Source organism: Mobula hypostoma, chromosome 9 (assembly GCF_963921235.1).
Source record: "Mobula hypostoma chromosome 9, sMobHyp1.1, whole genome shotgun sequence".
Classification (NCBI taxonomy): domain Eukaryota; kingdom Metazoa; phylum Chordata; class Chondrichthyes; order Myliobatiformes; family Myliobatidae; genus Mobula; species Mobula hypostoma.
Window position 1 is genome coordinate 15,925,148 of NC_086105.1, and position 15,904 is coordinate 15,941,051.

The following is a 15,904-nucleotide window of genomic DNA, read 5'->3' on the forward strand; positions in this document are numbered from 1 at the left end:
GACTTATCCGTCATAATGTATTTTAATAACTCCAACACCTCCTCTCCCTTAATATCAACATGCTCCAGAACATCAACCTCACTCATATTGTCCTCACCATCATCAAGTTCCCTCTCATTGGTGAATACCGAAGAGAAGTATTCATTGAGGACCTCGCTCACTTCCACAGCCTCCAGGCACATCTTCCCACCTTTACCTCTAATCAGTTCTATATTCACTCCTGTCATCCTTTTGTTCTTCACATAAATGAAGAATGCCTTGGGGTTTTCCTTTACCCTACTTGCCAAGGCCTTCTCATGCCCCTTCTTGCTCTTCTCAGCCCCTTCTTAAGCTCCTTTCTTGCTACCCTATATTCCTCAATAGAGCCATCTGATCCTTGCTTCCTAAACCTCATGTATGCTGCCTTCTTCCACCTGACTAAATTTTCCACCTCACTTGTCACCCATGGTTCCTTCACCCTACCATTCTTTATCTTCCTCACCGGGACAAATTTATCTCTAACATCCTGCGAGAGATCTCTAAACACCGACCACATGTCCATAGTACATTTCCCTGCAAAAACATCATCCCAATTCACACCCGCAAGTTCTAGCCTTAAAGTCTCATAATTTGCCCTTCCCCAATTAAAAATGTTCCTGTTCTCTCTGATTCTATCCTTTTCCATGATTTACTTTTCTCTGATTAACTCTCTGTAAAGTATTATGGAAGTTTCTTTTTCTGCACTATCATCATATAAATGTAAGTTACCTTTGAAAGAAAAATTGCATTTCAACTACAACAGATGTACTTAGAATTGCAAGAAGTGAGCATAGAACACTGAAACCTTCTGCCTGTTGTTGTGAGATAATTTCATTCAAGTAGAGTGCACTTCGTATCCTTTAAGATCAATGCAGCGATTAGCATGTAATGGTTTTCTGAGAATACAACAAAATATTCTCTGAGTGACCACTTTATTAGGTACCCCCGTTTACCTGCTCATTAATGCAGTTATCTACTCAGCCAAATGTGGTAGCAACTCAGTGCATAAAAACATGCAGACAATGCCCAAGAGGTTCAGTTGTTCAGACCAAACATCAGAAAGGGGAAGAAATGTGATCTAAGTGGCTTTGACCGCGGAATGGTTGTTGGTGCCAGATGGAGTAAATTATCTCAGAAACTGCTGCTCTCTTGGGATTTTCACGCACAAAAGTCTCTAGAGTTTACAGTGAATGGCGAAAATGCCTTGGTTACTAAGAGATCACAGGAGTATAGCCAGGAAGGTGACAGTAACTCAAATAACCACACATTACAACAGTGGTGTGCAGGAGAGCATCTCTGAATGCACAAGATGTCGAACCTTGAAGTGGATAGGCTGCAGCAGCAGATGACCATGACCATATACTTAGTGGCCACTTTATTAGGTATAGGAGGTACCTAATGAGTGGCCACTAACTGTATATATTAGACCTAAAAGTTATAATAACACTTAACTGTTACAAACATTTCTCTTTCAACACTTCAAACTTTCATCGAATACCTTGGTGTATTTTAACATACGTCTTAGACATGTCACTACCAATCATTTGCACATGGCAGCAGGACACAGAAAATTTGAAAATCACCACAGCTCCTTTAAGACTAATGCAAAAAGAAGGTGTAATCCTATAGGGGGGTTTAATTAGCTCGATTTGAAATGATCTTTTGCTGGAAGAAGTCATCTCTCTGACGCAGTGGTGTCAAGAAAACAACCTCTCCCTCAATATCGCAAAGACAAAGGAGCTGGTTGTGGATCACGGGAGGAATGGAAACGGGCTAACCCCTATAGACATCAATGGATCTGGGGTTGGGAGCGTAAACAGCTTTAAATTCCTCGGCATCCACACCACCGAGGACCTCACGTGGTCTGTACACACCAGCTGTGTGGTGAAAAAGGCACAACAGCGCCTCTTTCACCTCAGACGGCTGAGGAAGTTTAGTATGGGCCCCCAAATCCTAAGAACTTTCTACAGGGGCACAATTGAGAGCATCCTGACTGGCTAGTATGGGAACTGTACCTCCCTTAATCGCAGAATTCTGCAGAGAGTAGTGCTGACAGCCCAGCGCACCTGTAGTTGTGAGCTTCCCATGATTCAGGGCATTTACAAAGACAGCTGTGAGAAAAGGACCCAAAGGATCACTGGGGACCCGAGGCACCCCAACCACAATCTATTCCAGCTGCTCCCATCCAGGAAACGGTACCGCAGCATAAAAGCCAGGACCAACAGGCTCCGGGACAGCTTCTTCCACCAGGCCATCAGACTGATTAATTCACGTTGATTTGAGTGTATTTCTATGTTACACTGACTGTTCCATTTATTATAAATTACTATGATTGCACATTGCATATTTAGATGGAGATGTAATGTAAAGATTTTTACTCATGTACGTGAAGGATGTAAGAAATAAAGTCAATTCAATTCTGCTTCTACAGCATGAAACTAACTGGTTGTTAAACAAAACATTGTTACTGAAAAGTAATTTTAGCTGTAGAAAACAATTTCCAATTTGTTTGAACCTTAAGTATTACCACTATAAAAATATAGTGCTACATGTGTGCAGAAGAATTTCCTTCCATCTTATTTAATAATGCCTTCAGTTGGAAATGATTGCTTGTAGCTGAAGATAAAGAAACAGACAGAAGTTCAGTAGGTTGAATTAGTGCCAATTTTAAGACAACACCAGGTGGAACAGTAATAGCACTACCAGTTCTGTGACTGTTTTTTCCAGGCTGATTGGTGAAGCAGTTCAGTCCTGAATGCACTTGTCTCTGCTGATTCAGTGGTGCCTGAGCGTGGAAGCCAACATCATGAGCAGTATGGGTCACAGAACAGAGCAACGTTATTGCAGCTCTGATTTGCTGACTGGAAATCCCTCAGTCTGGCTCCTGCTGGAAGTTTGGGATTGTGATTGCCCGTCTGCACGGGGCAGCTTAGTGCACAGCATACCACGTCAGTAGGCTGCCTTCTTGATCAATCTTAATGCAGCGCACCGCGGCACTTTTTCCTGTCCGCAAGACTCTTGAAAGCGCAGATAACAGTTTTGCTCCTCTGACTATGCCTTATGCTGGCATATCAACACAGTATTAAGAGAGCTGAAGGGAAATATTTAGTTCAATGGCTCAGCCACAAAAGGTGCCAGGAGTCCTGGTGAACTGATTCTATTCAAAACACACTTGAAGATCAAAAATGCAGTACTAAGCAGAAGTCTTAGACACATATATATGGCCAGGGTGCCTAAGACGCTTGCACAGTACTGTAGCAATTTTATGTAGTGCACTGTACAGCTGCAGAAAACAAAACAAATTTTATGTGAGTGATGATAATCATGATTCTTATATGAGTCTCTATTGTGGACTGAGAGTGGGAAGGGGGCAGGGAGAGGGGAATCATGGTTGGGAAAAGGGGAAGGGAGAGGGGAAGGATTGGGAAGCACCAGAGAGACATTCTGTAATGATCAATAAACCAATTGTTTGGAATCAAATGACCTTGCCTAGTATCTCAGGACTGGGTGTGTCTGCACCTGTGCCAACCATACCCCCACCCGTGGCACTCATCTGCCACTTGTCCCACACCTCTGCCATGGCACTCCATCTTCGCCATTCCCAACATCCCTTGCTCCCGCCAGATTTACAAACTCAACCTTCATTCCATGTTGACAGATACAGTACTGTGCACAGGTCCCAGGCACCCTAGCTGCACCATATGTGCCTATGACTTCTGCACAGTACTGTACATTGTTGTAAACTTTGTTGTTACCATGCAGAAATGATCTAGCATGTTTCCTTGAGTAATACAAGAGAGTACATGTCAATTCTGTGCAAAATTTACAAAAGCAAAGAAAATAAAGGTTTGTATTTACATTGCAATTTTTATTTACACTTTCCACTCAGTTCATCGCAAAGTGATGTACATCTCATTACATACTTTTGAAGAGTAGGTAATGTAAGAAATTTGGTAGCCAATTTATACACAGCAAATTTCCACAAATGGCAATATGATACAGAGTAAATATTCATCTTCTGTCTGATGTTGATTGAACGTTGTGCACTGGTCAAGTCTCACAGTAGGTTTTGAAGCCAGGACTCTCTGACACAGACTAGACTATTTCCAATGAAGAAACTACTAAACACAAGAGACCTGCAAATTCCAGAAATCCAGAGCAACACACAGAAAATGCTGAAGGAACTTAAAGTTCAAAGTTCAAAGTAAATCTATTATCTAAGTACATAAATGTCAGCATATACAACTCTGAGATTCATTTTCTTCTGGGTATTTATGGTAATTACAAAGAAACACAATTGAATCAATGAAAAAAACACACACAAGATGGACAAACAAGCAATGTGCAAAGGACAACAAACTGCAAATACAAAGACAAAACAAAACCCCAAAAAACCCAAAATAGTATTAATTTATCAAGAATATGAGATGAAAAGTGCTTGAAAGTGAGTCCATAGGTTCATTGTTGGGGTGAGTGAAGTTATCCCCTCTGATTCAAGAGCCTAATGGTAGGGGATTGATAACTGTTCCTGAACCTGGTGGTGTGTGTCCTGAGAATCCTGTACCTTCTTCTTGATGGCAGAAACAAGTCAGGCCCTGGACAGTCATAAGTATAAAACAAGTAGAGGGCTAAGCACACAACCTTGTGGTGTATCTGTGCCGACACTGATTAAGTAGGAGATGTTGTTGCCAATTGAAACTGACTGTGGTCTGCAAGTGTGGAACTCAAGGAACCAGTTGCATAAGAGGTATTGACACGTAGGTCTTGAAGCTTATTGATCAGTTTTAAGGGTATGATAGTGTTGAATGCCAAGCTGCAGTCAATGAAGAGCACCCTGATGTATGCATCTTCACTGTCTAGATGTTCCGGGGTTGAGTGATGAGCCACAATGAAAGGGCATCGGCTGTTGACCTGTTGAGATAGCAAGAAAATTGGAGTTGATCCAAGTCGCTCCTCAGGCAGGTTGATATGTTCCATCACCTACCCCTTAAAGCACTTCATCATCGTGGATGTAAGTGCTTCTGGATGACAGACACCTGAGGCTGATTATCACATTCCTGTTGAACACCAGTATAACTGAAATCTGCTTGAAGCAAGTGGATATCTCAGATTGCCAAAGCAAGAGGTTAAAGACAGCAGTAGGTTAGGCAGCTTCTATGGAAATGAATAAACAATCAACATTTTGGGGGAGACCCTTAATCAGGACTAAAAAGGAAGAGGGAAGAAGCCAGAATAAGAAGCTGGGGGCGGGGGGGGAGAGAAGAAGCTACAAGGTGATAGGTGAAGCCAAGTGGGTGGGGAAGGAAGTAAGAAGCGAAGAGGTGACAGCTGGGAAAGGTAAAGGATTGGAGAAGGAAAGTGTATTTAGAGACAATTCCCAATCATTCCACTCACTACCATGTTAATGAATGAAATGCCCACTGGTGATAAGTCCGTTCTCAGTCCAGGTATTACAATTGTTATTTGATCTTAAGATCATTGTTTTTTGTTTCCTCTGTAAAATTCACATAATGCTGTCTGTTAATGTAAAAGTTCAATGTTTATATTTATATTTCAAATATTAATATTTTGAAAGGGGCTTTAATGTAATTGAACAGTTGAATCCTTGGCTTTGTGCTACATCACAAAAGATGAAAGAATGTGTATTTGCCTTTTCAACAGACAAGTTCAGTTTTTAAATATGTCATTAACTTTATCAATCCTTAATCCAAGCTTTTCTATTGAAAAATATCAAAGGTACTTACAAACAGGAGGCAGTTCATATTCCACCTCAAGAACCACTCTCTCACCAACATTCTTCAGGAGACTGATGATTTCATCGTGCCTGAATTTTGTTAAGTTGATTCCATTGACAGATTTGATGTAGTCTCCAATATTTAACTGATCGCTTCTGTAAGTTAATGCCACAGTACAGTCAGTCTACATCGTTGCTTTTTACAATGCAAACTTGAACATATTTATCTTCATTATATCTGTTCTTTTAACCACTTCTTGGAATGCATATTTCTAATACATCAGGTAAATTGAAAATACTTTAAAAACCCTTAAAATGAATAATTATCATACAATTAACATAGCCAGGAACTGTGATTTCCGAGCCGTTCAATACTCAGTCATTAATAAATCCTTTTGTTACTCCTTTGAAGATAGTCCTTTGCCTCATTAATTGCAAAGTGAATTGTCTCTTAATCACGGCCAGACAAAGTACTGACAATAATGTTTGCAACGTGATAAACTACAGAGCTGGAAGCGTAAACCTAGTGCACTCTGGGCTGATGTCAGCTTGATGTGCCTGAAAGCAACTGTGTATGTGACCAAATTATAATATTACAGTTAATGACAAGCCCCTACAATGAGATGATTTAGTATCATGTTAAATATTACTTGGAATATCTTTCCACTGCTTGTGGTGAAATTAGCATTAGCTGCTCAGCAACTAGGTGCTTTCAATTTGTCTTGCACGTGAACTAACTGGTTTGCTCAGCACTAAGAATAATATTCAGTTCTAAAAACCGTTCTAAACTTAACAGAAAATCAATTGCTGCTGCTTCTGATGTATTGAACTTCCTCTAGATAATGTGGAAATTATAAGCTACAGTTATTACATTTTTCCTACAGATTTCATTACTTAGTTCAATAAATTTGAACTATTAAATAAATTAAATTAATTAGTGAATAAATGCCTAGAAAAGCACCAATTGTCAGTAGTGCTAACCAAACTCTAAGGGATGCTTTATTCTAATTAAGAAATTCCATTTCCTTATGTCATAAACCAGGCAAGAACTTAGCTTTTAAATGCAGTGCAGACAGACAATTCCTTTAGGCCTGTCACCACAAACATATAATTAATTATGTGTTGCTCAAATCAATAATTATCATGTGCTGAAAACAATTAGCATATTTTCAGTTTCCTTCATAAAGATAACTCTGTAATGAAGCAGTTACACCTCCACGGCGCAGGCAATTGGTGAGTGAAGTCCATGACATTTCAGAAGGTGAAATGATTGAGAAGTACACAACACTATTTCACAAAGACGCCACACACCAGCTTCTGGTAATGAGCTCACTGACTTCAATTACCTTGCAGCAATTCCTCCAGGTCGTAGATTGGATACTCTGGGCTTGCCTTCCTTGTCTATTCCACCTGATACTGTGAGACCCAGGGTGCTGCCTTCCTTTTTCATCAACTCTACTATAGTTTGACCCATGAATTCTTCTGCAGAGAGAGCACAAAGACTGCCTTAATAACGGACAGTTACAATATTTATTAATCCCTGGCTCAGAAAAAAAAAAGTATTTCAGAATATTCTTTCACACAGAAATACAAAAGTTTCACCTTCTCCCCCTCCCATCAGGCAAAAGATATAAAAGTTTGGCAACATGCAGCACCAAGCTCAAGGTTAGCTTCTATCCTGCTGTGAAAAGAATCTTGAATGTACCTCCAACAATGACAGAATGAACATTTGACCTCTCAACCTACCTCCCCATGTCGCTTGAGTTTTACTTGTCTACCTTGTAAAGCACCTTCTATGTAACTATGACACTATATTCTATGTAACTATGACACTATATATGGCATTCAGTCACAAACAAGAGATAACCTGCAGATGCTGGAAACCCGAGCAACACACACAAAATGCTGGAGGAACTCAGCTTCTGCATTCAGTTATTTTCTTTTTGTGCTATCTTGATGTAGTTACGCATGGAATAATCTGCCTGGATGGCATGCAGACAAAATCTTTTCACATTATCTCTGCACTTTGATAATAAGCAAACAAACATTTTTTCTCCCTCATCTAAGGAATTGCTTCATTAGTCTGAGACCCTTTGATGAAGGGTATCATGGTTGTAGCGTTAACTTTGTTTCTCTTTCCACAGATGCTGCCTGACATACTATGTGTTTCCAGTACTAGCAGGTTTTATTTCAGATTTGCAGCATCTGCAGTTCTGAAGTTTCATACATAGCTTGCTGAAATGCAAGTTGTGTGCTCGGCTCGCTACACACCACCCACAGCTTCTGCACTCTGCTCCCGAAGGTCAGCCTGCATGACGGCACGGCAGTTAGCGTAATGCTACGACAGCCCCAGCGATCACCAGCTGGGGTTCAATTCCCACCACTGCCTGTAAGGAGTTTACAGGCACTCCTCGTGACCATGTGGGATTCACAGCTGACGGCTAGCGGGACAGACACGGGGATTGAGAGAAGACACTGAGAGATGAGCTTGAAAGGCGACTGTACAGTCAAAGCCTTTAGCCTTGCCTCCATTGACAGGAGGTTTACCGAAGGAAGGGTCATGAATTGGTTTCTTGTGGTGAAGATGACAATAGATTTGAAGGAAAGGGGGACAATTTCCAGTTCAAAAAGAAAAATAATAACATCAAAAGAAGAGGGATAGATTTGAAAGAGAATGTCAAAACCTCCACAAAAAGAGACTAAGAAATGTGAGAGCTCACAGTAGAGGGTAAAATTAAGCATCATGGGAAATTTGTTCGGTGGGATAGAGAGAGAGAAGCAACAGAGTCAGCCACACAGGTGGCTTCAACTTGAGCGGGAAAAGCATTGTCAGTTCCTGGCAATTGGATATAAAAGTCAAAGTGAAGGACACAAGTGTAAGGCAGTGTCCTACATCAAAAAAAAACTACATTGCTAATAGATCCTCGAGGAGTTGACAATTATATCAGCCAAGAGGAAGCGCTCACATTCCATTTGTGGTTGACCTCAAATGGGAGGTGCAAATGCCTATCAGTTTCCATATCGGATCAGTGGCTGTTCGATGTAAAGGAAATGAGATACGCTGTGGATATAACAGTTAAGCACTTGCAGGTGAAGAGTTTAGTTGAAGATCAGCTGAAGAGGAGCAGATATTTTGCTTTCTCACATACGGCTTCAATACGGAACCCAAGGTTCAGATTCCTGCCTTGTGTCTAAGAAGCTGCTTGAAAAAGTAGGATTAAAGAAATGACCTTGTGGAGAAAGGCTTTACTGAGATTGGAACCCTGTTTCTGCACCAAAACTTTGCCTGACCAAGGGTGTTTCTCAGATGCTTTAATGAAAGCTGACAAGGTTCAGAAATTTGAAATAGTTCCTTTAGCAGGAGAGTGGCTTTTATTAAATCACTGCCTGCATGTCTCTTAGGACCAAAAGACCAGGCAACGAGTGCAGCCCGATACTTTAACTGCATTTGTATTTTTACCATGAGGCAATAGCACAACTTTACGGCCATGACTCACACAAGATTTATCAGTTTTGACAGTACTGCTTCCCGCAGCAGTCGCATTATGATTGCTATCTTTTCCCCTTTATCTCCTGAAGCAAGCAGGAGTAAGACATCTTCCCACAGCAGAGAGAAATGTACATTGGCAGCAAACAATGCTCTGTGACATGCTGTGAAGGCGAATGGAGCTGTCATGATTACGTAGATCAGAATGAATGTCACAGTCTGAGGAGGAAATCATTAGCCTGTCAAGTAAGAAAACCCAATAAACCGGCTGTAATGTTCTTCCGGAAATATCAGCAGCTGAGAAGATGATACAGTAGAACGGAACTCCCAAACCCCGCAGCACAGAGAGAGAAAGAAAGTACAAAGGAAGCCAAATATTTTAGTTCCCATTCCCATTCTGACGTGTTGGTCCATGGCATCCTCTTGTGCCAAGATGAGGCCCCCCCACCACAAGGTGGAGGAACATCACCTTATATTCCGTCTGGGTACCCTCCAACCTGATGGCTTGAACATCGATTTCTCCTTCCAGTAAAAAAAAATTCAATCCCACTCCCTTCCTCCTTTATTTCCCACTCTGGCATTTTATCTCTTCTCACCTGCCTATCACTTCCCCCTGGGTCCCCTCCTCCTTCCTTTTCTCCAATGGTCCACTCTCCTCCCCTACCAGATTCCTTCCTCTCCAGCCCTTGAACCTTTCCCACCCACCTGGCTCCACCTTCTAGCTCCCCTCCTTCCCCTCCCCCCCCCTACCTTTTTATTCTGGTGTCTTCTCTCTTCCTTTCCAGTCCTGAAGAAGGGTCTCGGCCCAAAATATTGACTGCTTATTCATTGCCAGTGATGCTGCCTGAGCTGCCGAGTTCCTCCAGCATTTTTGTGTGTTGCAAAGAAAGCAGCAATTTAATGAAAAGTCCGAGCAGCAGCTTCTCAAGGGCATTAGGGAATGAGCAATAACCATTGGCCTTTGCAAGAATAGACTCATCCTAGGAGTGCAGTTAAAATAGAAATATCTTCAGCTAGGCTTCAGATGAAGACAAACACAAAAAAAGCATGAAATTCAAACAAAAAAACTGCCAACACTGGAAATCTGTGAAAAGAGAAAACAGATATAACATTTCAGCTCTAAAGCCTTTCATCAGAACTGCTGGAAAGAGAATATGGTGGGTTTCAGCAGCAGCTAAGGTGGGGAAGGAATGGGTAAACAAAAAAACCTCTGATAGGACAAGGTTACGAGTTGACACGGCAGAATCAGGAGATGCTTCTTTATCCCTGTAATGTGTTGCTAATAACACGACTCTGGGACATGTCTAATATGCCAGATACAAACAGAAAGAGGGTTAAAAAATACCTGAGCAAAAACAGAGAGAAATATTTCACTCTGATGCAGACATAAAGAAAAATCAAATTGCCTACAGTTGGAGGATTCAACATCGAGTCTGGAAAGCTAATTAGATGAAGGATAAGATGTTGCTTCCCAATTTTGTGTTTGGCCTTTGTAACCGTGCAGGAAGCCAAAGCCAGAGAGGTCAGAATGAGTGTGGGTTGGAGAAAGGAGGAGGTATCAGAGTTCTTTGTCGCTTGTGGACTAATCCCAAGTGCTCCACAAAGAGGTTTCCTAAGCTTCATTTGATTTTGTCAGTGCAGAGGAGACCACTTCTCCAACCATCTTCCAAAGTGCTGGAGCAAGCCAACAGTCTGAGAAGCCTTTTGGGCCACACAGCATCAGTGGAGGGAAGTAGAAAGTTGACATTTTAGTTAAGAACTCTCTGTGGCGACCCACTTTCTGGCACACACGAACCGGCTCACAACAGCGCGCGCAGGCAGAGGGCCGGCCCCAAAAAGGGCGCCAGGCCATCTTCACCAGCAGGGGGAAAATCCCGCGCGCAGAAAGGGTCTGGGAATATGCATTCCCCACAGCAATCCCGCCCCAGGGAGGGCGGGAACGGGAAGGCTTTAAAGCAGGCCGCGAAGTTTGAATAAATCTCTTTCATCGCAACTCTAACTCACCGACTCCGTGTGGTTATTCTAGCGCTGTGTGTAGCACACCGCTACACCTCAAAGGTTTCAAAGGTACAATTTAATGTCAGAGAAATGTATACAAAATACCTCCTGAAATGCTTTTTCTTCACAGCCATTCACGAAAACAGAGAAGTGCCCCAAAGAATGAGCGACAGTTAAATGTTAGAACCCCAAAGTCACCCCCCTGACTCCCCTCCCACCCGCCCGAAAGTGGCAACAAGCAACAATACCCCCTTCTCCCTACTGGTGAAATAGCAGCGGCACCCGCCACCAAGCACTCAAGCATGAGCAAGGCAACAGCAAAGACACAGACTTGTAGTAGCCCAAAGACTACTTGTTCACCTGGTATTCAACATACTGCAGGTTCTCTCTCTCTCATGAGGGAGAAAGAGGTGTCTCCATTTTCACAGCAAGAGGGGAGACATATCAAACAACTCACTGGTTTATGATGTTAAAAGTCCGTTACGTTGCTTTTTTCGAACTCTATGCCCAAAGATCTCAAGTCTCTGGGCACACTGCCAAAGATGTTCCAGCTCCCATGACACACCAGTCTGGGACACCGACTTTCGATCCGCCTGTCGCCAGAGCCCCGAGGTCTGAGGCCTCCAAAGGCAAGCCCAACTCTTAGGCCAAGCCCTTGGCATGCCGAACAATGGGCAGTTATGAAACCCCGCGAGTGGGTCCCATTCCCGCAAAGAACCATAGTCAGCATGTAACTCCAAGTCAGGGACTTCAAAAGAATCCCCCGAAAGGGAAAAATAGAAATATTAAAAATGGAAATAGAGCTGTTTCCGAAGACGCAAGCAAAGGAGTCACCGTTTAGCGCCATCATCACTTCACTCCTCATCTAGGATTCCTCCAGATTCTTGTTCATTGTTCCAGATTCCAACATCCGCAGTTACTTGTGTTTCCAAAGTGGTATATTGCAACTGCTATACACTAGATTTTGGGTAGTGGGGCAGAGATATGTCTCTACCAAAGTAGGCGTAAGGCGCTCCTTCCCTCCAATAACCGGCAGGTCACCCTTGGGCAAGGTGTAGCAACGGCTAAGGGTCAGGGTCACGTGAAGCCATGGGATCAGGTGGTGGATGGTTGTATGAGCAGATGGTGCATATCACAAGTCCTGGTTATGCGACCACTGACACCAGGCAGACTATCTCTGATGAATATTGATAATGGCTGGGGTCACCCGTCTTGACCAGAAGGAGGCAATGGCAAACCACTTCTGCAGAAAAGATTGCCAAGAACAATCATGGTCACGGAAAGACCATGGTCATCTATGTCTTAGGACATGGTGCATAATGAATGAACAATACTCAAAATTAGCAGAAATACCAGGTGGGATTTCCTGGCGGCCAGCCATTTTAATCCTATTTCGCATACCCATGTCCTCCTCTACTACCACGATGAGGCCTCACTCAGGCTGGAGGAGCAACTCCTCATTTGCTTAGCCTCCAGCCAGAGACATGAATATTGATTGATTTAACTTCTGGTAATTTCTCCCCGTCCTCCTCCTTTCTTTTTCCAGTCCCCATTCTGGCTCCCTTCTTGCCCCTTTGTTTTTCCTCACCTGCTCATCACTTCCCTCTGCTGCCCCTCTTCCTTCCCTTTCAAGATCAAGTTCAGTCTGTTCTCATTCAACTGTACACTCGTATACTGCCAAACGAAACAACGTTCCTCCGGACCAAGGAACACAACACTGTACATATAACTCACACACATAACACATAAAGTAATAGTACCACAAATAAATTAAGAAATAATAAGGCAAGTTAAAAAGCAAACAGTATAGCACTGCTGGCGCTTCATACGTGATGAGACCTGAGTGGTGGCAGAGAGTTCAGTAATCTTACAGCCTGGGAAAAAAAGCTGTTTCCTATCATAACAGTTCTTGACCTAATACTATGGTACATCCTGCCTGATGGTAAGAGCTGAAAGAGATGGTTGGAAGGATGGGAGGAAACGTCAACAAAGCTAAGGGCCCTGTGTATGTAGTGCTCCTGATGAACATCTCTGAAGGGTGCAAGAGAGACCCCAATGATCCAATCAGTAGACCTCGCAATCCTTTACAGGGACTTACGGTCAGATGCTTTGTATCTCCTGTACCAGACAGTGATGCTGCAGGTTAGGATGCTCCTGTAAAAACTGGTTCGAATGGGGTGGAGCTGAGCAGGGCGCCTGACTCACCTCAATCTCCTCAAGAAGTGGAGACGCTGCTGTGCTCTCTGGACCAAAGCGGTGGTATTGAAGGACCGTTACGTGTACTCCCAGAAACTTGATGCTCCTAACTCTCTCCACAGAGGAGCCGTGTACCTGCAGTGAGGACCTTCCGAAAGTCCACGGTCATCTCTTTGGTCTTGTCCATGTTGAGACCAAGTTGTTGAGCTCACACCATTCTACAAGCCGCTCTACCTCCTGTCTGTATGCTGGCTCATCATCATTGCTGATGAGACCAACAGCTGTTGCCTCATCAGCGAACTCGATGCTTTGGTTTGAACTGGACCTGGCAGACAGTTGTGCATCAGCAGCATGACCAGCGGTGAGCTGAGCACGCAGCCCTGGTCACTGCTCTGCGTGATGGAGTTAATGGTATTGCTGCCCGTGGTCCTTCTGTCGAGAAGTCCAAGATCCAGTTACAGAGAGAGGTGTTGAGACCCAATCAGGACAGTTCACTCACCAGCTTCCGAGGGATGATTGTATTCAATGCCGAGATGAGGTCGATAAACAAAATCCTGGCATATGACAAAATCCTGCTTTTGACAAGGTCCCACACAGGAGATTAGTGTGCAAACTTAAAGCACACGGTATTGGGGGTAAGGTATTGGTGTGGGTGGAGAATTGGTTAGCAGACAGGAAGCAAAGAGTGGGAGTAAACGGGACCTTTTCAGAATGGCAGGCGGTGACTAGTGGGGTACCGCAAGGCTCAGTGCTGGGACCCCAGTTGTTTACAATATATATTAATGACTTGGATGAGGGAATTGAATGCAGCATCTCTAAGTTTGCGGATGACACGAAGCTGGGTGGCAGTGTTAGCTGTGAGGAGGATGCTAAGAGGATGCAGAGTGACTTGGATAGGTTGGGTGAGTGGGCAAATTCATGGCAGATGCAATTTAATGTGGATAAATGTGAAGTTATCCACTTTGGTGGCAAAAATAGGAAAACAGATTATTATCTGAATGGTGGCCGATTAGGAAAAGGGGAGGTGCAACGAGACCTGGGTGTCATTATACACCAGTCATTGAAAGTGGGCATGCAGGTACAGCAGGCGGTGAAAAAGGCGAATGGTATGCTGGCATTTATAGCGAGAGGATTCGAGTACAGGAGCAGGGAGGTACTACTGCAGTTGTACAAGGCCTTGGTGAGACCACACCTGGAGTATTGTGTACAGTTTTGGTCCCCTAATCTGAGGAAAGACATCTTTGCCATAGAGGGAGTACAAAGAAGGTTCACCAGATTGATTCCTGGGATGGCAGGACTTTCATATGAAGAAAGACTGGATGAACTGGGCTTGTACTCGTTGGAATTTAGAAGATTGAGGGGGGATCTGATTGAAACGTATAAAATCCTAAAGGGATTGGACAGGCTAGATGCAGGAAGATTGTTCCCGATGTTGGGGAAGTCCAGAACGAGGGGCCACAGTTTGAGGATAGAGGGGAAGCCTTTTAGAACCGAGATTAGGAAAAACTTCTTCACACAGAGAGTGGTGAATCTGTGGAATTCTCTGCCACAGGAAACAGTTGAGGCGAGTTCATTGGCTATATTTAAGAGGGAGTTAGATATGGCCCTTGTGGCTAGGGGGATCAGGGGGTATGGAGGGAAGGCTGGGGCGGGGTTCTGAGTTGGATGATCAGCCATGATCATAATAAATGGCGGTGCAGGCTCGAAGGGCCGAATGGCCTACTCCTGCACCTATTTTCTATGTTTCTATATGAGGCACCATTTTCCAGGTGGGACAGGACGGAATAGAGGGCAGATGCCATGATATCATCAGCGGACTGATTTGAGCGATAAGCGAACGGGTAGGGGTCCAATGTAGCAAGAAGATGGGATTTAATGTGATCCATAACCAGCCACTCAAAACACTTCATTATTATTGAGGTCAGTGCCACTGGATAGTACTCTTTGAGGCAGGTTATTATTGCATACTTGGGATGATGGTAGCCACCTTGAATATTGAGGGGACAGTGGACTGTTCCAGAGAGATATTGGAGATCTCAGAACCTGTGATAACTGGGCTACACAGTGCCCTCAGCACCTGATCAGGTACAATATCAGGTCCAATATCAGGTCCTACTAGGATCTTTCTCACATTAACTGCGGCCAGACAGCACCAATGCTTTCTCCATGATCCACTCTCCTCTCCTATCAGATACCTCTTTCTTTACCCTTCACCTGTCACCTGACAACTTGTACCACTTCCCCTTCTCCCATCTTCTCATTCCGACTTCGCACCACCCACCCCCACCCCACTTCCTGATAAAACGTCTCGGCCCGAAATATCGACCGTTTATTCCTTTCCACAGATGCTGCCTGACCTGCTGTGTTCCTCCAGCATTTGGCGTGTGTTGCTCTGGATTTTCAGCAGTGGCAGAATCTCTTGTGTTTATGATTTGCTAAAAGAATAAGTTTGGTGGAGCAAGAACAGGCTA

At 43.5% G+C, this 15,904-nt stretch overlaps 1 protein-coding gene across 5 annotated transcripts in view; it reads right to left on the reverse strand.

The window, feature by feature from the left end:
- Window positions 1-15,904, reverse strand: part of grip1 (glutamate receptor interacting protein 1) — a 344,918-nt gene that overhangs the window by 111,372 nt on the left and 217,642 nt on the right. For all 5 annotated transcript variants that reach the window (XM_063057778.1, XM_063057779.1, XM_063057783.1 and 2 more), the window contains exons 3-4: window positions 7,099-7,234; window positions 5,763-5,908 (exon numbers count right to left, since the gene is read on the reverse strand). In XM_063057778.1, coding sequence (XP_062913848.1) covers window positions 5,763-5,908; window positions 7,099-7,234 — 282 coding nt within the window. The remainder of the gene's footprint in view (window positions 1-5,762; window positions 5,909-7,098; window positions 7,235-15,904) is intronic.